At 40.7% G+C, this 27,077-nt stretch overlaps 1 protein-coding gene across 1 annotated transcript; it reads right to left on the bottom strand.

Annotated features, from left to right (window-relative positions):
- Nucleotides 1-850: 850 nt before the first annotated feature.
- SEC23IP (SEC23 interacting protein) lies at nt 851-27,069 on the bottom strand. The gene is made up of 19 exons (XM_083616405.1): nt 26,754-27,069; nt 22,930-23,444; nt 21,849-22,050; nt 20,590-20,783; nt 19,583-19,672; nt 19,177-19,297; nt 18,287-18,376; nt 16,047-16,188; nt 14,944-15,152; nt 14,554-14,672; nt 14,009-14,170; nt 13,073-13,168; nt 11,463-11,678; nt 10,946-11,101; nt 10,351-10,453; nt 8,793-8,978; nt 7,339-7,498; nt 5,043-5,151; nt 851-3,145 (listed from the first exon to the last, which is right to left on the bottom strand). The coding sequence occupies exons 1-18, from the start codon at nt 26,947-26,949 to the stop codon at nt 5,070-5,072; spliced, it is 3,039 nt and encodes a 1,012-aa protein (XP_083472531.1). The 5' UTR covers nt 26,950-27,069; the 3' UTR covers nt 851-3,145; nt 5,043-5,069.
- Between the last annotated feature and the right edge of the window lie 8 nt (nt 27,070-27,077).

Here is a 27,077-nt window from a genome sequence, read left to right as displayed (position 1 = left end):
ACCGATCCTTCTCTCTCTTCTGCCAGTAAAGGGGAGGGGAGTAGCAAAGCAGGAGAGAGAACACACACGACAGCTCAGTCCAGAAGAGCCCTATTGCTGCTGTTGTCTTGTCTCTCATCAGTTTAAGAGGGAGGAGAGAGAGAAAATCCTTAGATGCAGCTGCCAAAGGGCACAGCTACATTTCCCAAGCTGGTGAACTATAGCAGAGCTATGGCTGCTCCTGTATGCATGTGTTCTCTATCCTCTAGCGCAGGAGTGTCCAGCGTGCATGCACACGAAAGGTCATACCAATAACTTAGTTGGTCTCTAAGGTGCTACTGGAAGGAATTTTTATTATTATTTTGTTTTGTTTCGACTACGGCAAACCAACACGGCTACCTACCTGTAACTAGAACTATGGAAGGCACCACATTGAGCCACATAAATAGAAGTCCATCAACCTCACCAGATATCTGAAAAGTGTGCATGCACACAAAAGCTCATACCAATAACTAACTTAGTTGGTCTCTAAGGTGCTACTGGAAGAATTTTTTTTTTTTGATATGGTTTCAACTCCCAAGAGACTGCGACTCTATAAAAAAAAACTGGCAGTGATCTACCCGTTGGATTGGATTGACCAATTGTTGAGCTTTTTTGGGGGGGGTCACGCTATCAACTAGGGATGCCCCGCAATAGACCGATAGATCACGACTGACCTGTTGGGACATCCTTGCTCTAGTGGAAGAGGAAGGTTCCCCCAAATTGCTATTGCGGGACTGGGGCTATTATTGCTATTATTATTGACTGCGTACCCTTTACGCTGAGGTCCCAGGGTTGGTTAGATACTTAAAAAACACAAATTTAAACACAGTTTAAAACAACTTATGTTTTATTCCATATTGTTTGCATGGAAATCCAGCATTATGTCTCCTTTGTACAAAGTTCTATCCTTATCCCATCACAAGAACTTGGCATTTTAGTGCTCATATCACTGGAACCTCAAATATTTGTAGAATGTGACAGAATTCAGCTGTTGAATAGAGCCAACAGGAATAAAAGGTAGCAGTTTGCGCAGAGGACAGGTGTAATGTTCCTATCAACAAATGTCAAGTTTAATAGGCAATATTCAGACTGTTTTAGATAACCACATCAACACCCAGATAAATATCTTAAACAGGGGGGGAAATATTTATCCCTCAATTCAGATGACACATAGAATGTTTGCTAAAAAAAAATAGAATTTCTTAATGAATTTAAAATTTTCAAGTTGAAACACAATGTATGTTCTATGCCACCAACTCAGAAGCCATTTCCTGCCAGAGCACTAAACAATATTGAGCAAGTGAAAAGCAAAGGAAATTACTAAGTTTTCTTCCTTAAAAATAAAAGTTTCAATAAACACCTTTTTATTTTTCATATTTGCTAACATTACATTTATTTGGTCTACCTTTACACATTTCACTTCAGTACACACCACACACTCAATACTGTTGTCGATTATTGAAAACCTTTGCATTTCTTTTGTTCTTTGGTATTTTATCGAGGAGGACTGAAAACACATTCTGAATACCAAATGTACAGTTCTGAAACCTGTTCAGAGACAACTTTAATCCAGGATTTATTAAAGGGCTTTCCCACTTGTTATGCTCTCTGACAAGCTGTTGCTTCATCCCGCATTCCTCTGACAGAAATTTGTTCTGGTTTAACAAATGACTGAAGGGAAATTTCATTGTGATGAATGGAGCACCGAATATTTAGAAAGAGGGGAAAAAGCAAGACAGAAAACATCCTGTTGCTTTCTGAGATAAAGTGAGGATTACCAGAGGTTGGGGGGGGGGCAGGCAAGCATAGAAGCTTGCTGGTATCACAGTATCTTTTAGTATTAGCCACAATATTATATTTATAAAGAGATATAAAATAGCTACAGGTTAATATAATGCAATGAAAAGTTCTCTCAACCTAAGAATATGAAGGTTTTAAACTGCATAGACTTTACAGCAGGCAGAAGCTGATCCAACTACAGCACCACCTGATCTATTACCTCCCTCTTCAAGACACAATGCTGCAACAAAGCAAATAGCAAAAATAATGTGGACATTACCACCAAAAAAAAAAAAACCCCACCTTTTTTTCCAAAAAGGCTACTCATCCATGACAAGCCACTATGTAGAAGACCAGCAAATAGAAGCTATCACAGTTTTATATTTAATGAAAAAAATTGAAAGTATACAGAGGGGGAATCAGAAGGAGCAGCAAAAGTGATAGAAGTCCAGTGTTTAAGAAACTTCTCTAACCTTCTCATACTCCACTAAGCAACACGGGGACTGTTCTTGGCATACCAAAACTCCCTCTAAATCTAATAATCAAAACACTCCTCTTCTGTTGCAGGGCCATAAATGTATTTGATTTCTGCAAATCCAGTCTCCCAAGTTGCATGGAGACTTCCACATCCCAGGCTGGTCACTACCGTCAAACTAAAATTTTATTTGGCTTATCCTTTTCTATTCTCCCTCTGCAAAAAAAACATACAGCAAGATCAAGCAGTTTGTAGCTGCTCTCTATGATACAGAGTTGAAGTTCATGTCGCAAGCATTTGAAAACACTCTCCCTCAGAGGCTCAGAAGATATTTCATTATAAAATCTTAGTGGTAGGCTTACCAGGTGCAAGGAATTGCTTTATTTCAACAAATACAAATGGATGGATGTAGATTTGTATTAAAGTAGTTTGAACTTCACAGTTCTTGCAGAAATGGGACAAATGGTCTTTTTATTAAACGAAAAGGTTGTTATTGCTGTTTACCAATAATATTTTTTTATAAAAACAAACAAACCACAGCCCTTATAGAAAATACAAGTCTGATAAATCAGATTATAAAGATTAATTTGCATGCCACACATTTCTTGAAGGGTCATTTATGTTTGGCAACTCTTCCACAAATGATTCAAGGCTGGTTTAAAAAAAAAAAAGGTATGTGTACTCTGAACGGTAGGCTTCATTTTCTTTTCCTCCACCCCAGTTAATAAAAAAAGAAAGAAAACAAAAGTAAAAAATGATGGTATGGAATCTGAGGGCTGTAGATTGAAACCACTTCTGTCATCTGTGACGAGGGAATTGGTGTTGCCTCTTCAAAAGGTTGTTGGCAGGCCAGCAGAAAGATTAGAAAGGCTGGAAGGAAGAGTAAAAAGAAAAGAAGTTGTAAGCTATGGCAAACTTGGTTAGTTTCACAGCTTATGTAAAGGGCTACAACTATCAAATTAACGTGTATTTAGGCAAGAGGGAAGGCTGCATGGGTAAATGAGGAGAGGCTCAGGCTGCCCTGTGCTTCAAATGGCCAACTGCACTAATTGTAGAATGTAGGGCCCATAGAGAACCTTTGGGAATCCTGTACAGACATTGTGCCCATCTGGTGAACTGGGTATGTTGCATCCTGATGCAGTATAGCAATAAGGAAAAAAACACTGTCAAAATCCACTCTTATTGAACAGCCAGTAAATAAACTTTAAAAGAAGAGTGTGCTGTCCTTTTTGAAGCAGCCCAATAATTGTAGACAGCTGGAAAGCCTCTCTCTCCGCCCCCCAACCTGATGGCATTTATATTTTTACCTATGAGCTCTCTCACAAGGAGACAGCACAGGATCTGCCAACCCCTCCAAAAAGTTATTATTTGTGTACATTGGATGAGTTTACATTTAAGTTATGCATAAGATCAGAGACATTTATCTGCATATTTTAGATGTAGCTTCACTTAGCAAGCAAAGCATGAATATGTCATGAAGCAGCATGGTATGAGCCAAACTGAGTATATTTCACTGAGTCCTGGGAATAATTTCTAGAGCTATGTTTTATTTGTTTACCAGAGCTGCAACAAGTGCAGTTAAAAGAAAATATTAAGATATTAAACAAATGATGCTTAATATTTGATACCCTGGTTCCATAGTGTGTTTAGGGAACCTAACAGAGCCACCCAATTACAAAGTATAAAACAAACACCAAGCACAGTTCAAATCATTTAAATCTACACACAAATGCACACAAACTGAGACATTTCCCTTGCTAAAGAATACTACTATGTCAACTGAACATAACAGATGAGTTAAATGAGCTGAAATACTTGATAACCCATTGAATAATAATTAAAACTAATTCAGCGTTTCAGAATTTAATTCTGCAAGGGTATGTATACATTTAGGATTTATTTTCTGTTGTGTTTCCCTGCCTCCCTCCTCTAACCTGAAGCTGTGAAGAACTAATTTCGAAAGAGAGACGATATCTAGCTCCTTGCTAGCACAGATGCTGGCACAAATAACAGAAGTTAATCTCATTCCTGGCTAGTATGAACTTGCAAGTCACTAAAATATGAGCACCACAAAATTACTTTTGCCCACTGCAATACAGTGACTTCCATCTTTTAAACAGATCCCTTTGATTTACTTATGCTCTCATAGTTGCTGGGAGGGGGGATCTCACTGTCATATTTTTAACAATGCAATGCTAAACAGATACCAGAGCTGTCATAAGCTTGAAATTCCTTTGACAAGGGCTTTAGGTGTTGCTTCAGTGCAGCTTATGCATGCAGTCATAAAAAGATGCAGAAGTTCTGGTTTCAATATTGCAAAGCAGCACAGGAAACTGGAAGCTTGAAGCATTCCCACTTTTTCTTTTCACCACTCTCTCAAATATCCAAAGCACATTGTGGATTTGCAGGGTAAGTAGTAGTCTAACTGCTTCATAGTCCAAGCCACAATCATGGAGAAAGGAAGAAAATGACTTCTAGTATCCTGCCTACTGAAGTCATCTGGAAGGTTGGGATAAGGGAAATGGCCTTATGCAACTGGATGGGACAAAAAAGTCTACTCCAAGTGCACTTTTCATTGCAAATGCTACACATAAGGAGACCACCTAAGATATTGTCACCTGCACACAAGGGAACAAAGTCTCTAAGTTTCAGCCATTTAACATTCTCACATCAATAGGAGCTCTCATCACTTCCCTATTCTACAAAAGAAGAGTTGTACTCTCAAGTAGGGACAACCTGTGCTGCGTTTATATTGAGGATTACTTACAAATTCTGAATGATGGGTATCCATACATCAATGTTGCGGCTGTTCAGGACAAACATTCATAGTTCTATATATTTCTTTCAGGAGAAGCAAAGCGGTGTCTTCTGATTCCCTGCAAATAAAAATACTTGCTGATTGCCAAATAATTGCCTGCTTGAAACCTTTTTGCTATTCAGCATTTTTTTTTTCCAAGTGCAGCAGACACAAATACCTAAATATGTAATCTTGCTGACTGAAAGTTTGCCACTGTGATGCTTTCATTTGTTCCTTTTATTGCTTCTCAACACCATTCCTCCCCTACCTCACAAGCAATCTGTTGCTGGCAGCCTGGTTTCCTCAACAACCTGCATGTTACTTTACATTCCATGACATCATCCATCAGTGCCTAACACTGTACTGTCACAAGTGCAATAAAAATATAGATTCCTTTAGCACACTCATTGAGCTCTGTGGGTGAAGTAGGTCTTTTCCACCCTCAGATGAGCATAGCCTAAATAGCATTGATTTAAATCGATCTACCTGTTCTACACAACCCAGATTACTGTACTGAGCAGTTGTATTACAAAATTCAAGATTTATATCATTTTTAGAAGTTGTTAAGAACATCTCCAAAGAGAGTTAGCAGCAATCTTTCAAGCAGTGCATTTAATGCTAGATTATCTCTCCACAGAAGTCTCACTAATTTATTGCTTTTACAGTTATTTATAAAATTGTCTAGGCACTGTCATCAGAAGAAAAAAAAGAGAGAGCTGATGCCTAATAAGACACCCTACAAAAAGAGGGGGAGAAGGTTGGGATGGGCAGGAAAAGTAAAGGTCTGCTACATTAATCCTTGCATATGTTCAACCATATGCTGCAAATCGCAGGGAACAAGAGTAAATATTGCACAAATACAAAAGGGTTATATTTGTCTACCTGGATAACAAGTGGAGCTCTATATGTAAGTAATCATTTGCCCCCTTCCTACCAAACTACTTTTAAGAAGCCTACTAATGTTATAATTTATTGATCAATAGATATTTTTTTAATTAAAAGAAGCCCAAGAGTGCCACCTTACGGAGAACAATATACAGCTATGTTTTTGGCATACACCAAACAAAACAGATTCCAGCATTAGTCCCACAGCAAACCCGCACAGATGCAGAACAAGCAGGATAATACGTTTTATTGCACCAGCTAGTCAATTAAAATTCCGGAGCAAACTTTAAAATACTGTTTGGATGGTTATTTTAAATGACTAACTGCTCAATAGGAAGTATCCTCATGCACTGTTTCTCAAGAAACATAAACCCATACTTAAAAACACTCCCATCACTATCTTTATATTTTGGACACACACACACACCATTAAAAACAATTTGTTTGTCTCCAGAAAAGCACCTTTTACTGGTACACATCAGACATATTTCTCATGCAGTAGTAGTAGTAGTAGTAGTAGTAGTAGTAGTAGTAGTAGTAATAATAATAATAATAATAATAATAATAATAATAATACCAAGTCCTTGTCCTTATTTTCTCCACCAAACCCCACTGCTGTAGGCAGCTCTGATTCTGTGGTGTGCCTGCAAAGGGCAGCATTTCACTGGAGAGTGCAAATTCTGTGCTTTGTCTGGACTGCAGTATGTGGCATTTCACATTAACCTTTTGTGACTGCGAACACTGCACTGGTACAAGGAGAGGGATCTCTTGTAGGTTTACCAACAAGACCACATTGGTACAATGGCAGGTCTATCCATTTTCTGCCCTGTGCCACAGACCAGAAGACTCTGTTGTACTTAAGTTTTTTCTAGCCCTGAGAAACTCAATCCAGGCTAAAAACATTACAGTGAAAAACTCTTTTATCTGGTGCAAAAACTGATCTTATGAACAAAATAAGATGCAACCAATGTGTGGGTATTCCCACGCAGCAAACTGTGTTGTATATTTGCTGAAATGTTCTGATCCTCAGTGTGGAAGGTGTCACAGTCGGAACAAAAATACAAGTAGCTGCCCTCCCAACACCAGCATCACTGTTGCTTACCTAGATAGGGCTGAGGCAAGTTGGGGGCAAGATCAGGGACGTGTGGTTGCACCAGCAAGAGTGACCCTGTCAATCCGCCATGTTCAGTGGTGCAACCACATGGCCGCGACCTCACCCCCACCCTGCCCAGGTAAGCAGCAATGCCCGTGATGGCTTCTCGCCACCCGCTCCTGTACTGCTCCTGCATATAATTCCCAAAAAGGCTAGCAAAGAAACAGCTAAAATAAATGCAGGAAAGAACATGAAGCTGTCTGTCATATTAGAATAAAATATTATTACCAGTAGCACAAGTGACTCTGTAGAGCAAACAAATACTCGTTGAAACTTTCTATGGGTTTTTCTTGCAGCACATAATCAATACGTCGTCCTCCATTTAGCAAACCAACTTTTACAGCCAAGTCTTCATCTTTTGAAAGATCTGGGCTTTCAACTATCTTTTCTGTGGCAGCAGAAGGAAACAGAGCATGAAAAGTACATGGTAAATTGAATCTTTGATGAATTCCTGGTTCTGCCTTTCTGCGGTCCCTATTACACTTTATCCATTTTAAGCTTGTTGGAATATTGTCTGGGTTGTTACAGCTGTGGGTTCCTCCTATTATCTACACAATGTGGGAAGGGCTGTAAGCTCAGTAGAGCATCTGCCTTAGAAGCAGGTCGGATTCAATCCCCCGATATCTCCAGGTAGGGCTGGCAGAGTCTCCTGACTGAGTCCCTAGAGAACTGCATCCCATCATCCCTGACCACTGGTCTTGCTCAGCAAGATGGCCCAATGGTATGTCACTACGAGGCAGCTCCTATGCATTCCTAATAGTAAAAAACAGAAGCATAAGTTACGGGAGGTCAAACTTTCAGAGTATTTAATAACAGAACAACAGCCTAATATTTGTGTGGTGTTTCATCATATTAGCTCAAATAAAGTAGAACAGTCAGAATATCCTGCCATAAAAGCCAAAGCAAAAAGCTTCCCAAATACAAATTAAATTCTGTGGCTTGTTTCAGTTACCAAAAGGGATTCTGTGGTTGTGTTTTTCAAACTGCAGGCCTTCATACTATTTACAAACTACACTTAAAAACTGAGGAGAGGTTCAAAAACACTTTGCGGCAAGGAACAGTAGGGACTGTTAATCAAAGAAAAAAGGCAAAACTCCCATCAGGTTTCCGGGACCCATCAAGGCCTTCAGTACTTGTCAATATTAATACATTAATTCCATCTGATTACTCTAGCACAAATTTTGATGTTACCAAAAAGCTTTTGCGGCTTTGACAAAAGCAAGGAAAACAGTGGTAAGCCATATTAATCACAGACAGGATGAAGCTGGCAAACTGCTGGTCACTCAGAAGAGCATCATCTGGAGACAGTATTACAAGGGCAATTCATTTCAAGAGATATACCCCATTTTTATGTGGTCTGTACATGAAGCTTGTACAGCTAGCAAGGGGATGCTTTCAATTTGGCCAACCAAAGTTCAAAAGACACAAAGTGAAAAATGTTATTGACAAAACTCTCATTCAGACAAAGTGTTCAAAGTAAAAATAAATTTAAATATTATATGTTGGGGGAGTTACCCAGAGGCTACAGGGTTAGATATTCAGAATGATGGGTAAGAATCTAAATCAAGCCTAAAGGCATCAAGCTTAACTTTCTAATACAAAGGTAATAAAACTGGGGCACGTCCCAGTCACTTAACATTTACAGTAATTACTGAAAATATAATAGCCATGCAACAACTAACCGTCTGTCTCATCTTTTTCTTCTTCCTGTTTTATTTGATGAGCTACCTTCTCCAGTTCTGCTTGGAGCTGAATGGAAGATGTATGAGCACGTGCAAAGTCATTCAGGGTTTGCCAAGCACTTTTCAACGAGCTGATGAAACCCTGTTTCAGGTCTGATCCCATTCGAGAAAGAGAGTCCTTCAATTCTGAAACAAGAACCATTCTCCAATAATTAGAAACGCCACAGAAATGATGAATTGTAAGACAAGCATTATTCCACAGGCACCAACTTATTTAGAGCGCATTTAGGAGGAAAAACTGAATATACCTTCTATGAAATGAGCTATTCTGCCACCTTCAGGACAGATTTGGGTTGTAGAGGTGCTGAAGTTCTAACAAGAACTTGAGACAACTAGTACTTTGTCAGCCGATACCAAAAAAATGAAATGCATTAAAAATGCAAGGACAATATCCTCAAGCATCCCATGTTATCACAATTCAGCTATTGTAGTTGATACTATTTTACAGCTGAAAATTTTCCATGTGTAGAAATTAAGAGGAATATATCACTACAAACAATAGGGATTACAGTGGTACCTCGGGTTACACATGCTTCATGTTACAGACGCTTCAGGTTACAGACTCCACTAACCCAGAAATAGTACCTCGAGTTAAGAACTTTGCTTCAGGATGAGAACAGAAATCGTGCTCCGGCGGCACGAGGCCCCATTAGCTAAAGTGGTGCTTCAGGTTAAGAACAGTTTCAGGTTAAGAACAGACCTCTGGAACGAATTAAGTACTTAACCTGAGGTACCACTGTATATAGCTGCCACCACATGCACAGCATTGCAAAGGCATTCATAAAGAGACATAATAGAATATGATCACCGTGTCTCCTTACCCACTATATTAAGAGATGTGAAGACCCCAAAATATTTTTGTCCCGCAAGGCCCAATGTAACGGGAAATGGTAAATTGAGAGGGAAAATTGTGAATGGGGAAAGCCTTATGACACATCTGTTCTTTCAGAATGGTCAGAGAAATTCTGCAAATTTTTATTTCTGAGAATGAACCTTCTTCTGTTTGTGTATTATAATCTACAACAATGGGGGGAAACCTCCAGCCCATGAGTCTAACTAGCCTGTGGGGCCATTTGGGGCAAACCATAGTCACCTGACATCATATGACAACAGGTTTGGAGATCTGTTATCTGATCCAAGCATCTCAAAATTTGGAGCTGATGCCTCTGCTGCTTCCTGTGCTGTCTCTGCCTTTTACCTTTTACTGTCAAAGAGCAAGCAGGTGCTTCTCTTCAGTCTTAGTGGTCACACAGAAGTATGACTAGAGATAAGAAAAATGCTACCAGCTCTCTGACCGTAAAAGGCAGCATTTTCACTATCCTCAATATTCTTCCTTTGCAAACACAGCGTGAACACTGAATCACCTGACATCAGGTTATGGACTGGTGAGTGGTCCTGCCACCTTCTCAAAATGACCTGTGAAGTAGTGAGCCAGTTCTGGATCCAGCCTTCTGACTAGATCCCTATATTAGAAAATATATGAATACACTTTATTTACCAAGATGAAGCCTTTTTCTGCCTTTGTGATGTGGAACAAGAACTGGTTTTACGTCCAAGTCAGGAATAATCATAGGTTCTAGCCTATAAGCCACTGGATCGAGCTGGAAACAAGAACGAAAGCAGTGATCAATCTAAACATCAATCTTGTGGGAACCTCACATGACCTTCCCCAAAGCCAGTTAAGGAAGGGGACTTAAAAAGCTCTTTCCACAGGAGACCTATTTCTAAAACGAATACTTAAATAAAATTTAATGATGCAATAAAAAAGTGTGACCATAATCCAGTGCAGAGATGCAACAAACATAAAGCTGCAGTCCTATACCTACTTGCCCATAAGCCCACTGAGCAGATATGTATATGTATTGCACTGCTATTCCACTGATTTGCAGGCCCACTGTATGTTATGGGGCTGAAGTAATTATCTTAGCTAAATATACATTGGTACAGAAGTACCTGAAGGTGTGCTAAAAATCCGTTTCAGCCTAACAAATTGTTTTCCTGAGCTTTTAAAAAGATCCAATTAGGTGTTAAATGGATAGTCAGTCTATAGTCCTTTCGCTGAAAGTGACTGAAAACCTGTGCTTCTCACTAACCGGATGATAGATGTTGAAAAATCCCTTGCAAGTGGGGAGCCTGTAGTTTTCATCGATTTTGTCCACTCCTCTTACAGTGAGAAATACACCAATTGGCGAACCCAATGCAAAGAAATTGTCTGGCTCAAAGTCAAGTGCACTATATACCACAGACACCTAGAAGACAAAGAATTAAAAAAGAGATGATTAATACCTCCTTCATATGTCAGTCAGCCCACTTGAAAGCCACAGGTGTATCCCACAAGACAGATACAAAGGTCTCATCTGATACTAACAAGACAAGCCTAGCAAAAACATATTTTATTAAAAACAGTGTTTCTGAGGAATGGATGGTATACAAACTGTATACACTTGTATACTTCCACAACTGAAGTGAATCATCCATTCTCTGGGCCAGGATCCCACCGCTTCCATAACATATGACCCCATCATCATAGCAGCAGTTCTGTGAATGGGGTATGTGTCAAAAAAAGACAGTTCCATCAGTGAGGACTATTTTAACTTGCATAAAACTTACCTGACCAGTGCCCACTTCAAAATACTCATAATCTATGTTGGCAGAGGAAACTGAAGCTCCAACTGGAAGCCTTTTCTTGGATGGATCCTGGAGCATACCAGATTCTGAAGGCGAAGCAAAACTGACCACTTTCTTTGCTGCCTGCGCAGCTTCTTCCTGGTTCCGCAACATGGCTTCAGCTGCTGCCTTTTTCTCCAATGCTGCTTTTCTCTGTTCCTATTGATGCAACGATTTCAAAAGCTTTGGAGGAGCTTTGGAGGAGGGGGGAAGAAACCACCCCACTGCTATGTTCTATTTAGTTTAATTATTGTATTGTATTATTGTATTCAACCAAGTCTTAACTCACTCAAATCACCTTCTAATATTCATTCATTTTAAAATATTTGTATTCCGTCTTTAGTGCCCGAGGCAGCATACAATGCAAAATAAGAATAAACCTCAAGAACATATAACATTACAAGTCAATTAGGTCCATATCAGTCAAATCCCACTAAAAGCTTGGCACAGTGTTCAAATGGTGCTTAACAGGAAGCAAAAATAAATAGCCATGCGGAGGGAGTATCACAGTCTCGGTGCTGCAAGACAAAAGGCCCTGCCTTCATAGCCACATAGGAGCAGAACGTTCTTCAGATCCTCTGGCACTCAGAGAATACAGCACTTGATGGTTCACAACAAACACTTTGGACTGCATTCAGAAACAAACTAGCAGCCTAGTAAGATCTTTAAGCGCTGAAATAATATGATCCATTTGCACTAGATTCAGCTTTTTAAAAAATCTTCTAATCTATGGCTCAAGCCACCCTACACAATTCAGGAAAAGCAAGTCATGAGGCTAGATCTCATGCCCTGTATCCATGGCTCTCTTGACTCAGCACACCTGAACATTTCACATTAAGGAACTACCATTTTGGCCTGAATATAAGCCACAACCAAATATAAGACTCACCTTTAAAATTCCGGGGGGGGGGGGGGGGGAGAGAAAAAGGCAATACCCAAATATAAGCCGCTCCCTTAAAATTCTGCAGGCAACACCCGTTCCATTTTACCATATGTCTGTTTCAGCAGCGATATCGTAAAAGCCAATTTTTGTAAGGTGGAGAATCTAAGCAGCACTTTAACTTTCCACGGTTGAAATTTGGAAAAAAAGTATGGCTTATATTCGGGCCAATATGGTATGATGCATGGTAGTTATTCAGCTGGATGCGACCGGTACTAAAATTCATAGTATTTAAATTGTAGCCAGTTTTAACTAAGCATGTGTACTTCTCAATGAAAGTATTTAATGTGTGAATCAGGTATTGATTGTGGAGTATTTTGGAGATGCTACAATATCAAGCTTACATTGTATTCTTTTCTAATAGTTTTGTAAAATAAAACTTTGCAACTCTTGTTACTCTTTCCTTTCAACTACTATTTCCTTTTGCATTGTGTACATATTATGTACGCATTAAGCTTTCTGGGAAGTACAATGTGCCTGTCTGTATTATTCTACTTTGACCAACTCTTTCTTATCCAACTCTCACCATGCCTATTTTGTAATTCTTTGAGCAGCTCTATTACACTGAAATGTTACTGCCATAGTTCTGGCTTGCAAAGCAATCATTCCCTACCTGTTTGGCCGCTCTGTCTTTTACAAAGTTTGCTATCTTCTTTCGCGGCCCAAGAGGTATTCCCATTTCCTTCAGATCATCAATCGTACACATCAGCTGTTTTGTAAATATATATAAATATATCAAGGTTTGCTTATTCGCTTTTTAAGAACACAGTTTATATTTGCATATTTTAGTAAAAGAGAGATCTCCAACAAACAAAATTCTGGAACCACAAATTCTAACTATCTCAGGCAAAGTAAATAGTGCAATACATGTCCAAATACACTCATTTAACTAAGCCTAAATATATGTAACTTAAATAATAGCATATAGTTAATTCATTTAGATATGCCTCCATTTCCCTCCCTGGACCTTAATTCCAGACTGTAAGTACGGCAGGCTTCTAATCTCACATTCTTCTATAGTTACAAACTAGAGAAATGATCCCTGAAAGTGCTATACACATGGAAGGTATTATATAAAAATAAAAATCTCTACAGACCTATAGTTTAGACTGGATGCTGGTAATTTTTTCTAAGGTACAGGTTTATGTTGCAAACCCCTCTACTCTTTCTTGCAATGCATGTATAGGTGTGGGTGTGTGATCCCGTCTCCTGACACAATGTATTTTTATTTTTACGTATCTGGGTGTGTTATGCTGAAACCATTATATCAGGATGGGGAACCTATCTTCTTCAAGGGCTGCATTCCCTCGGGGATAATATATTGGTTGCCACATGCTGGTGGTGGCCAGGGAGAGTCAAAAGTGGAGTGCTCCCTTTCTCCCCCCCCCCTCTTTCTGCCACTACATCCTTACCACCCACATGAAATTAGGCAAAGGACCACATGAAATAAAGTTAAAGTTGCCCACCCCTGGATTACCCATTTCCACCTTTTGTAAAATTAGTCAGCAGTCCATTTTAACTTGCTACCTCCCCGTGCTAATGTAAATACCAGAGATTCTGTGTCAATCTTCTCCGTTTCAAATGTGCTGATGTACTCAGACAAGCTAAGCATTTCCAGGGTTCTTTGCAAGGTTGGAATATCGTCCTCCACATCATGCTCATCGTTGGAAAGAGAATGTACAGAACCAGCAGAATTAGACTCTACTGTCATCTTGAAAGAAAGAAAAATATTTGTGATAAAAAAACCAATTCCTAACAGTATGTGGAAGTCAAACGTATATCCAGGGAAATGTAACTAAGCAATAGCCTTATTCAGGTTATTATTGCAGTGAATAAGAGGCCTGCCCGTTATGCATCACTCTTGACAGCTTCCCTGGGCAGAGTAACTTCTGCAGCAGATACCATACCCAAAACCCCTGATCTTCCAGGGATCTTTATTTTGCAGGCAGCTGCCGCATGCAAAAGGCAGCCCGTATAGTATGTAGACAGAGAATTGACTAGGCTGTATATTTCCAGTGTTTTGAAGATGGTTTAAACAGTTAAAAAAGCCAGCCACACAAGTCTTAACGGACAATTGCTTTTTAGCACAAATACCTGCTGATCATATTCAGCCGCATCCTTCCCAATACCATTGGCAGCAACAGGAGCCACAGAATTAACCGTGGAAGTCCAATCTTTCTGGTTGGACAGGATATCAAATAATATTAAGGAACCTGGAGAAGCAAAACAAGATGTTTCAGGATAGCATTAATCTTGTCCAAACTTAAACAGAAAGACGTATGCTGACCTCTTGATCTGTTCTCTCAAACATATTTAGAGTTTCAGATGACCTAGAGGTGTTTCGTGCATGCAAACCAGATTACAGCAATGGTGTGCCCAAGCAGTCACAAAACCAAACATTGGACAACATCTCTCAAGAACTGTGGAATTTTTAAAAATAGCTTTTTGTTGAAAAAGCTTATCATTTTTAAGTTGTAGCATTACCCAAACTATGACCAGCAACAGAGATTCCTCCTTTAAATTCAGGGTTTCTGCTCTTGAAAAGTGCATAGAGACGGTTCATTTCCAGTCCTACTTTATCCACAATCGTTTGACAGTAGGTGGGGCTACTGTAAAACAGTATGTCAAGTAGAGTCTCGTTGGTGAAATGACGAAGACGTCCAATGGTCGGCAAAGTTATTTTTTTAATATTCCTGGGAACACAAAATCAATAGATTAATAGCCAAGTCATTTTCATTACATGACTAAAGAGCTTAGCTAAAAACAGGATGATCCCAATAGCTATTAGTTGCAGTCAAGGTCCTCCAACCTCCAGAGCAGATTTGGGGTGCAGTGCTTCCCTCCCTGTTCCACTAACATAAGCCTTACAGTCAGCTGAGCAGTACTGCTTGATACAAGCCTTATCATTTATATAGTCTGCACTATATAGTACCGTACTTTTCACTCTATTAGACGCCCCAGTGTATAAGACCCCCCCTATTTTGGGAGACTGAATATTAATGAGGGGAGATGGCCCAAAGTTGTTGAGCCCCTCCCCCCACGCAGCTGCAGGCAGGAAACACTCCCTAGATCATTTCCTGCGCGCAGGTAGGGAGTGTTTCCCTCATGCAGCAGCATCGAAGGAAGCTGCGCTCCAGCCAACCAGCCGGTTGGCCAGAGAGCACCGCCCCCCACGACTAATCAATAACAGAACCAAATGCTTCTGATCTTATTGTAGCTGCACCAAAAAAGAGTGCAAGTCCAAGGCTGCCTTTGGCTTGTTTCCATTATGATAAGCCACATAACTCTTAACACAATTACATTATGATCACTTTTAATAGCATCCGCTAAACCAGATTCAATGATCTCTTTTATTTTAATGAGACAAGTATAGTGAGGGTTATAGGTCTATTCAGCTTGTGGCAATTCATTCTCAACCTGCAATACACATTTGAACAGTTTTCAGTGAAAACATTCTATCACATTATTGTCTCAGCAGCTCATCTCTGGGACAGTGATCAATGATCAAACAACAAGCTAGCCCAGCTGAAACAGATTAGAAGTTTGGAGAATAACTGTGTTTTGGTACTTCAGTATTTTAGACCTACCTATCCACTCCAGTTGCATCTCCATGCAGAGTACTATGCCAGTGAACTGGCAGGAACTCGACCCTGCTCACTTTAAGCTCTTCTACTGACTTTCTAAAATGCGACTGCAACAATTTCAGAGACACTGTCCGAAAATCATCAACTTTAAAAATGGAAGAAAAGAAGAGGTTAATGTTAACTCCACAAATTGATACCCATTACATGTGTTCAAATATATTTTCCAACAGTTCTTTACACTTTTGAAGTCTTGCTAATCTAATCAAAACTTTCCAATTCATAAACTGTACGAAGAAGTGTAGATTTGTAAAACAATCACTACAATACAAAACAAAAACTAAGTCATTAATTAGACAGAGCTAAAGTTTCACATTGTTTCAGTCTGATTTTGCTTTTAAAATCTAATATGACTTTGAAGTGATACCCATTTAAACATTAGAAAGCCACACTGGGAAAAGGCTGCAGAAGCAATAATAATGCTGTTTTCCCCTCACTGACCATGGGCCAATCTACCTATAGAGTAAACATTCCCTTCCCTTCAGAAAGAAAGCAACAGTACATCCTTTCATTTCCCCTTCCATCCAAATATATTTTCAACTCAGTTTTAAAAGGATATTTTGATGCAGCATCCATTGGAGTGATTGAAAGCGGTTTCCACATGATGTCAGGGACTGGCAAGCCACTGATGCAATGCAGGCAGGGGGCTGGAGTCTGACTCAGGAGAGGGGGGGCAATGGTTTGTGGGGGCCTGTACTGGCCAGGAGGCAAGAATCAGAGGCAGAGGAAGCTTCAGAGCTGGAGGGTGGAGAACAGGATGAGTCAGAAGAGGAGGAAGAGGAAGGTCAGGCAAGAGAAGAGCTGGGTGCTTCCCCGCCCTCTCCTGCACCACTGTCTCCCAGAACCTTGAGGAAACTGAGAAAGTTTCCATGCAGGCGCAGTCCTAAGCTAAGTGCACATAGCCTATCAAAGGGAGGTACATAAACTGGTGGAGGGTTGCTGCAACATGGAAAGGGGAATAACTGCCTAGCCATTAGACTGATGTGTATAGATATCCAGAGCTGTAGAAGAGACTGGAAGTGTTACCTTTGACACTTTAACTACCTGCCATGTGCATTCTGTGGCTGGGAAGCACCCTGGACACATGATATCTAATAAGTGGTGTGCCGTAAAAGTCTATGGACCCATGATTTCATGCTCCTATGGCAAAGGTGGGGAATCTTTTTCAGGATAACAGACACATTCCCTTCTAGACATCCCCCCTTCTAGGGGGCAACATGCCAATGGTGGGCAAGGTGAGGGGCAAAAATGAATGGGGTGAATGGCACAAGGTGTGTAGGAAAGTGAATGCAACACTTGCCTTTGAACAATAGGCTACATTCCTGCCACATAAAAGTTTCTACACACATATATCTCCTGCCAGGGTTAATGGCGTTTCTCAGGTACAGAAACTATTTCCAGTTTATCAAAGTAAACAGAAGTTTTTTCTAGCATATTCTTTGTACGTGCAGAAGCTGAAGCTGGAACATTCTGTACGGAATTCTAGCTGGTCGGCACTTTTCATTTCTGCGAAGAAGCAAGCTGGATATTGTTTTGACTACATCTCAGTGACTACAAGGTCACTGGGAACAAACATCAGCTACCCAGCGAGCAGTTTCATTTTACTTTCGATTCTCTCTCTCTCTGCCTGGATTATTTCTTTCTCACTCTCAGTGTATTCTTGTATAGTGTTGGATTTTATATGAACTGCTTTTTTTGCTCAAGATGCACCTTGTCAAGGCTTTGACAAAGAACCACAAGATTCATGCATTAGTAAATTATTTTTAGTAAATTATTACTAATGACTCTTCTGTTTTTTATTGGAGTGCACGCTACAGCAAGAGGTCTGCGACTCTGCTAATTAACCATTGAGCCAGGAAATGGGGGACTCTAATCCTAACATCTCCATACCCATAACCAAGCAAGCAATAGGTATTATCAGTTCAAGGACACACTGCAGAATGGTGTGGAACACAGCTGCTGAGGAGCAGGTTGGGGAGGTGGCAGAACGGGGTTGGGTACCCCTAGGGCCAGACAGAGAAACCTGGAGGCATGTATTCAACCCCCATGGTTTATGTTCCCCACTTCTGCATTAATCAACAATAACGTAACTTATCAATAATATATAAATGCTGACAAGAGTAAATTAGGACACAATAAGATATCAGCAAAAGAAACTCCTGCGTATACACGGTCTAAACACACACCACATTCAACGATGCTTCTGAATCGCAGATCACAGACAGGGCCAATGCCGTGGACCATGAACACTAGATGATCGATTTGAGACACCTCACCTATAAAAGTGAAAAGAAATAGCAACAGCTTTCATTAAATAGCAATTGGGAATCTCTCGCCCTCTTTTTGTTTCTGGAATATAACTCCCATCATTTCTGACCACGCCAAATGGGTTTGATGGGACTTGGACTTAAGCAACATCTGAAGAGCCTAAGGCTTCCTAACCATGTATTAAATGCTCTGGGGAAAGGTTCCCTTTCCCTCCAATCCAGTCTGAGGCCTTGCCACAAGAAACCAACCAGCATGGCCAATTGGCTTCCAGAGCAGGACCTGAACTACAGCACAACTTGCCAGCGAACTACACTGTTAACTGCATAGAGGCGGAAGATTCCCATGTTCCCTCTTCACCCCCACACAACAGACACAAACAGGTTGGTAGCAGGGACCCACAGCTAAATTTAAAAAAGGAACAAGCTTAGGAAAGTGACAGATTTTTATATAAATATTTATTGCAATCAGATCATATCTCTAAAGGTGCATTTGTCTATTTCCATATTTTTGTTGTTGTTGTTCACCGCTTGGAGGGCCATTTGGGATGAGGAAGCAATTTAAAACTTGTAATATTAATGAAGTAAGGAATAGATGGGAGGGTTCTCCTCCCCCAAATAAACCTGAATTTATCTCCATGGAACTACCTCATTAGGCCTCTTGCTGGCAAAGTCAACCAAATCAGAAAAGTCCAACAAACTCTGCTACACTTAGGGCATGGAAAAAGTATGGTCCGCATTCTACCCCATTATTTATTAAAAGGGGGGGGGGGATAAGCTAATATGAGAGCCCTCTGTCCTAAACCACTCACCATCTGGAATTTCCTCATGATCCTCATCAATTCCACGTTTTACCACTCTTGGCCTAGTCTGCCCATCTTGTATGGTACCCCATTCATCTGGTATTGCAGAAGGCTGGAACTGAACTATAACCTGAAAAAAATCAGTGGACAACACACTACATTTAAACACTTGGAGTTGCAACCAGAGGTGCATTCAAGGAAAAGGGTGGGTGGAGAATGACTCTTCTGCATCTCTAGCCCCCAAGGGTCAGGAAATCCTGCAGAGTGGGATCAGTTGTGGCACTGAGGAAGAGACTGTGAGAAATTGGAAGTGGAGGCAGGCACCTTCCGTGAACAGAAGCTCAAGTTACGCTGAGTTTTACATACTGCTCTAACCACACATGCAATGCTATTGTGCAATAAAAATTCTTATTACCTTAGGATTATGCATAACAATAGTTTCTCCACCTGGAAATTCCAGTCGCCGATGCCACTGATTTGTGGTAACAGCTTTCTTATACTCTGCCTGGGGGAAAAACAGTTTTGCAAAATCATGAAACTAAGCATCAAGATGTCATGTCAAAGGACAGTGCCATAAACAGCTTATACCACATTCATTTATTGACAATCCTGTAGTATTGTCCTGTAGACAATCCTGTAGTATCAAAACTCCAATATTTTTAGTTTAGCTTGCACAACTTCCCCATCCTCTGATCCCCAGAACTTCCCCATCCTCTGATCCCCTCTGTAGTCCCTCATGTCCTTGAAACCTCCTCTGGAGGATCCCTCCAGCTTGCTGCCAGTACAGATTGGGGGGGGGGCATGTGGTGGGGGCACAGAGGGGGGGGGAGAGAGAAGTCATAGCACATGAGCAGAAATCTATTCAAACAATGCTGAATGCCACTGTGTACATTACTGTTTCCATGTACTTATTCAGTGTTTTTCTAGCCTGCCTGCTAACCCAAATTCCCAAGTTGGCCTGCATTTTAAAATACAGAGTAGGAGCAAAAGGAATATATATATATGTTTCCCCCCAGGCCTTAGATATTCTGCTACTCTGGAGCTGAATCTCAGAGTAGGTTGAGCATCAACATAAAGTTCAATTTACCCCATTTAAAGACAAATAGCGGTAGTGCAGAACACCCTAACCTCCTTTATGTTTATTAGAAATATCAGTGAATAACCAGGACCATGTGGATGAAGCACACTTCACTGATCTCACAACAGTATTTCAGATGGAAAATAATAATAATAATGTTGGTCATTGTACACCACCACCAGCAGTAACAATAGCAATAATACAGACCGGGATTTCTTTCACATTTTATCAACACTCCACAGTGAGTATTTTTTATCTTCCCATAAAATCTGAGCACTTTCAAATTCCAATTTTCAGTAAGCCATCACACACATTTATTATTCAGCCAATTTAAGAACACTCACCTCTAGCTTTTCGCTGAAATCCTCAGTGTAAGGAATAAACCTGCTGTCTTGATCTCCCTTATAAAACCAAGTACATCTTCTCACTTCAGATGGCTCTTCTTCCCAATATACAGCTTTCCTCACTCGGTCATAGAGATAAACATCATAACGTCCTCCGTCAGTACTCAAGACAACATTCTCTGGATCAGGTTGCACTAGAAGCATTAAAAAATGTTTTATTAGCTTGGAATCCTTCAACTGATAAACTTACGCATATTTAGAAACAAGAAGGAAATATTCACTTTTCCTTCTCTTCAAATTTTATATTAGAACAATGAAACAGAGAGGTCAAACCAAATGCGTTACTGGGAAACTTGGCACTTTTGAAAGATTTCTAGACTTGTCACTGCATGTCTCTTTTCCCAGTTGTTCCACTATGTTCACTGGTGTGGATCCGAATGTAGGCAGTATACGACATACACAAGCATTCTCATAGGCAATAATTCTGTGATATGATTGTCATCTTCAAATATCTGAAGGGCTGCTGCGTGGAAGATGGAGCAAGCTTGTTTTCTGCTACTCCCAGAGGGAAGACCCAAACCAATAGATTGCAATTACAAGAAATGAGATTCTGATTCAACATTAGGAATGACTTTATGACAGTTAAGAGCTGTATTATGGCAATGGAATGGACTCCATCAGGAGGTGGGGGGCTCTCCTTCATTGGAGGTTTTTCAAAAGGAGATTGGATGGCAATCTGTCAGGGATTATTTAGTTGTGATTCTTGCATCCCAGGGGTTTGGACTAGATTACCCTAGTTGGGGTATCTTCCATTTCTACAATTCTGTGAACTGGCTACCAGCAAACTATGCCTTTCTAATTGCTCACATAGAAGTTGCCAAGATGAATGAAACAAAGAGCTGCCTATGAAAACAAAATCAGGACATGGGATTTATAGACAAAAGTCAATCTGAAATCTGAATGTGGAACTGAACATATATCACGTTCCCATTTAAGAAACACCTGCATAACAATATGTAAATATATGCAAATGTATACAAAAATCTTCTTCAGCCTGGTGCCTTCTGGATGTTTTGGACTGAACACTGGTAATGCTGTCTGCAGCTGATTGGAGTTGAAGACCAAAATGTCTGGAGGGTACTAGATTGGGACGGGTTAGTATTTCTGCCTTCTCATTGTAAATAATCAGCAATTTGTTATTCCTCTTTATTTTCAAAGCCAAAAAGCCATCACATAAATGAAAAGCACAGAGGACTTACCAGAGTTATAAACTTCCTCTAGTGTTGTAGAATCTAGGACACTGAATGGCATCCATAGCTCCTTGTTTTCCACCTCCTTGCAATAAAACCAATGGGGCTGAACTGGCTCATATTGGTTATGTAGTAAGATGGGAGATGCTTTCACCAAAGGGCCTGCTGACATGGGAGCTGCAGGCGGCAATGCTGACTGAGGCGAAGAAAACTGAAAATGAAACCAGTTTAAATGTATACAATTCTTAATTTTAAAAGGTTATTATAAACACAAAATCCACTGCCCTCCAGATTACTTTGATCATGTACATTATTATCATACATTTATTAAATTCTAGAATTGGTCAGATCCAACAAAATGATCCTGAGATTCTTCATTCCATACATTTGATTACTATGTCATTAAATACAAGCTTGATTCAGAGTGAGGTGCCTTCTCCAAAGCCCTCTATCAGCATCCAATTCAGTGTAGGTTTCCAAGTTATCAAGTTTAATGCAAAACCTAATTTGTGTCTGTATGTGTAGGCATGTTTGGGTCAAATATTTTCTAATGTCTATCATTTGATTTGCTTAAATATCATCAATACTCTCTTCCCTGGTGGCTGATGCCAGTTCACAATTATTCTGGTACTATAGTGGTGCTGTTTTATAGATACATTACTTTATTTCTACTTTTTCAATGAAAAGCAGTCTAGAAGTGATTTTATTAACAAAAATGAAGAATATTCCATCTAATCAAGAACAATCTTATTTTCCTATTTTATCTTTGCCCTGTGATCTGGCAGTGTTCTGTAAAGTTTCAGGGAATGTCTAGACTCTAGAGGATTCCAAAAGGAAGCTTTTGTAGCATAACTCTCATTGTTCATCATACTAAATAAAATACTTTAAAATACTTTAAAATACTGCCATTTATTTTTTTGTCTGTCAACTGATCAATATTTTCCAGTTCTCTTTCCCTCCCCCTGAATTTAGTAATTACTACTTTGAACTAATGGAGGTACTGGAAGATGCAGGGCAGGGCAAGCTAGGTCACGAGAGGACCCTTAAAAGTTTTATACCAATTCCAAAAGCTAAAAATCACTTTCCGTACCGGTGGCAATGTCCCTGGAGTCGCATACATGTGCATAGGTGGTACAGAGGCTGGAGGCTGAACGTTCTGGGTGGGTGTTTGTGTCTGTTGAAGTTGTGGTGGAGTGATGTAAGGATTAGCTCTACTGCTTAAAGTAGTATGGCGATATGGGTTGTAGCCTTGCTGCGATATGGCCTGAGGAGGAGTTGAGAAGCCAGCTGGTGGAGGACCAGTGTATGAACCAATTCCTGAAGCAGGTGGCGCATTAAAAGGCTGTGATTTGGAAAGAGGAGCTGAGAAAGCATTTGGCCCATCTTGTGATCCAGGCAGAAGTGGGAGAGAAGCTGAAGTCTTAGAGAAAACAGATGTTCCAGCTTGGGGTGGGGATGTTGCGCCTAAGGATGGCTGCCCAATGCTTCCAAAGGGATCGCTGCTGCTAGGAACTTGGGAGAAATAACTGAAAGTTGGCGGGGGGTTAGGATTTGCAGAAGTCTGCCCCAGGAAGCTGTCTTCTTCACCAACATCAGTCGTATCGTCTACAACGAAGGATACAAGGATTATTGAAAGAAAGGGAAGCTTATGTGGAGAAACTATTGGTAGTACTGCCCATTTTAAACATTTCCCCCCAAATAGGAAAATTTATCCAGTCCCGTTCCTTTCTTGTTCACTGCGGCACATTATCTTGGAGAACTGAGACTTTTCCTTGTATGAAGGTTTTCTGGTTTCAGTTCCAAAAGCAGAATTTTGAATCACCTATTAAATTGACAAAATCACTTGGCCAACTAACTCACTGGTGCTTTTAATGTGTTAGGCTTATGCATATATCATTACTTAAAAGAACCTTCTGAGACACGCTTTCAAGTGGTTTGCATACCACACTAAGAGATGTATTCTCAGTGGTGACATTCCAGCCCCTGGACTCTTTCCATTCTGATATTTACAAATCATGAGTCTTAACATTTTTTGGAAGCACTGTGAAAACACTTTATTTAGATACATGTTTACTGAATAGTAATATATACATTTTTTTAAAATAACACATTCTGAGTGCATTGCGCTTTTAACATTTCTCACAGGTGTTTGTTAACAGTGTGGTATGATTCAGAGAGCCTGCCAATTTGGGATACATGCAGGAATACACACTGTCAATGTGCATCCCTATATATATATATTGCCTGTACCTGCAGGTGAATTTTAATTGCCCAGACATTTAACTCAGTTCTTTAGAACTGTGCTTTCATCCTTCCCCCTGGATAAATTGTATACTTTTCTTTTGAAAATTACTTCAAATAGTAACAAATAATGAGAGACTTCAAAGCAGGTTGTCAAACATTGCAGTGTTGTTATTTTATTTCCGCTCTTTAATATGTCTTGCTATTCTGCCTTTTACACTACTGTCACATTTAGACACAAACACATTTAGAGCAAATACTATTTTTTGAACTACTTCCTCTTACATAAACCTAGAATTTTCAAATGACATTGCTGGCATAAATTGCAGATTATTCCGAAACATAATTAGCTATAACGTAACCTTCATTTGCAATCTCTCGCACTACCCAAAAGGGAATCCAAGCTTCCAAAGGCCTCTGAAATGCACATATCAATGTCTATAGTGGTACCTTGGTTTACGAACTTAACCCGTTCTGGAAGTCCGTTCTTAAACCAAGGCATGCTTTCCCATAGGGGCGGGGGACTCAATTTACACTCAACAGGAAGCAAAACATGTTCTTATTCCAAGGCAAAGTTCACAAACCAAAACACCTACTTCTGGGTTTGCAGCATTCTTAATCCGAGTTGTTCATAAACTAAGCTGTTCTTAAACCAAGGAACCACTGTAGCAATGTCTAAGATGAAGCATTTTGCTTTTCCTAAGAGGTTTGGGGGAAAATCACAATCCACAATTTTACCCTATTAGAAGAACAGAAAAGGTAGGACTTCTGTCTAATTCACACCAGCAAATGTTTTATCATCAAAAGTAGTCACATCATCTTCAATAAGAACAAGATGAAAAGAACAAGACATGCAAATAAACAAACCCTACTCTAAAAAGCTCTTAAGCACAAATAAAAAGTAGTGAGGACTGGCTCACTACTTTCAGGCAAAATGAAAGTGGATGCCAGGGCTCCCACGCTGACAAGATAATCAAGAATCCAGCCTGAGGGATTAACGAAGCACAGAGCTTGTTATTGTTTTCACAAAGAACTGCAACTCTCTGGAGGAGTTTGAAAACACGCAGTGACAAACTTTCCCCAAAATTCAGCATATTCTCTTTAATGCTCTTTTAGCATGAACTTGATCAGCAGGTGTAAACAGGCAACTTTGCCTGTTACCATGTGTGCTCAGTATCTGCATTTATCATGCATGGTTATCAGCAAAAAACGTAGTCCTAAAACTAAATATTACAGGACAACACAGAATACACTCAGCAGCCAAGCACCAAGTAACAGTGGCCACAATCAGTGTTAAGAGTGTTATTCTCTAACCTGCCTGTTAGTACAGCAGAGTCATTAAGGATGTAGCTAGCCTAATTCAAGATCTACCTAGTATTCTCTCAAAAAATGTTGCCCCTAGGAAATGCCTCACCACTATAAGATAGTGACAAACTTTCCCCAAAATTTAGCATAAATAATTATGCTGGATCCTTTCCCCACTCCCATTCCCCAAGGGCCAAGGTTGACAAGTGAGCCAGGACTTACCCTTGCAGAAGCCACGTTAGTTCTCCTTCAGCAAGGTTCTTTCTTTTATATACTTAGTTATTTCATCTTTAGCAATACTAGTTTGCGATGCTATAGCCTATAATTTCCAGGATCCCCCTTGGGTCCTTTTTAAAAAAACAAACCTGATGTTACATTAACAGCTTCCCAGGCATCAGATTTGGAGGCTAATCTCCATACATCTCTGTGCTATTCTCCCATGTTTCTCAGTGCTACAGACCCTCCCCGAAGCCCCATCATCAACAGGTTCTCCCAGCCACGAATCACCACCATAACATGCCTGTGCCTTCCAATCCTTTGTTTCAAGAAAAAATATATACAAATGCCAACTCAATCTGGAAACAATACTTATTAACTGGGAATGCCCTTCCCCCACCTCACCCCCAAATTCGTTGTCATCACCCAGTGGGAAGCAGAGTGGCTCCTTAAAAGACCTACCAGTTCATTGTTATGTAAACTTTTACGAGCTGCAGTCATCGGATGCTTGAATCTGGCAACTTATAGGCAGACGCAGGGGGACGCATACCCCTAAACATTTTGTGAATCTTTGTACTTTTGTCCATTTACTGTATTTATTTTCCCCGATGTGAACTATAAAATGGTGATTTTCTTGAGTCAGAATGAAAATACCCCTAAACTTTTTTTAATTTTTTTAAAAAGCACTGCTTATAGGGAAGGGGAGAACAGGACCAGAGCCTGTGTGACATCTCTATGGAAAGGCTGAGAGGCGACCATTCACATCAAGAGCAACTGGTAAAAGACCTGCAGGCGGCTCTTGGCCGGTGATGCTTCCGGCTCATAGACGCCACTAGCGGGTCCGACGTCCGGCACGAATTAAGCCACGACACCTTCTCGATCACGGGCTTCCTTTCGGAGGCACGCAAGCCGCTTCCCTCCCAAGTCCCTCCAAAGGCATCACTTTCACACAAACAAGCTTCCCGTGCCTATCTGCCCAATTGGCGAGTCCCCCGCGAGAGGAACGGGGAGATGGGCGACACCACCTGCAAACAAACGGGCGCGCGTTTTCATCTGCCCACGAGTCCCTCGGGCGCGGGCCACCCACTGAAAAGCAACCCTGGTGTATGTGGCGGGTGGGGGGGACCTACGAAGATGTCCAAGCCGAGTTACCTGCGGGCAGGAGACCAGGCCCCGAGGCGGCGGCAGCAGCAGCGGCTGGAGGAGGCGGAGGGGCAGGGGCTTGGCTGACGGGAATGAAGGGAACCGTGAAATTGAACTCGGTGGCCGACGAGGAGAAGAGCAAGTTCGTGCCGCCGCCAGCCGAGGAGGAGCCGCCAGCCGCCACGGAGGCTTTCGGGGTAGCCATGGCTGTGGCGCTTCCACGTCTCCGGGCTGCCTCTCGGGTTCCTCTGGCGGCCAGGCCGGCCCCTTCCGCCCGCCTCTAAGATGGCGGCGCCGGCGCCTCCCCCTCATCTCCCGCCAACCCGAGCCCGC

The sequence above is a fragment of the Podarcis filfolensis genome (genome assembly GCF_964270895.1).
Source record: "Podarcis filfolensis genome assembly, chromosome: 5".
NCBI classification, from domain to species: domain Eukaryota; kingdom Metazoa; phylum Chordata; class Lepidosauria; order Squamata; family Lacertidae; genus Podarcis; species Podarcis filfolensis.
Note: the sequence above shows the minus strand (reverse complement) of the source record. Positions and strands in the feature narration are given on the sequence as shown.

Excerpts from the sequence above, each read along its gene's own strand:
- SEC23IP (XM_083616405.1), bottom strand. The coding sequence starts at position 26,949 with ATGGCTACCCCGAAAGCCTCCGTGGCGGCTGGCGGCTCCTCCTCGGCT. Across the intron at positions 23,445-26,753 it reads GCCTGGTCTCCTGCCCGCAG|ACGATACGACTGATGTTGGT; the intron begins GTAACTCGGCTT and ends CCTTCGTTGTAG. Across the intron at positions 14,673-14,943 it reads TGTTGCTGGTCATAGTTTGG|GTTCCTTAATATTATTTGAT; the intron begins GTAATGCTACAA and ends TTGCTTCTCCAG.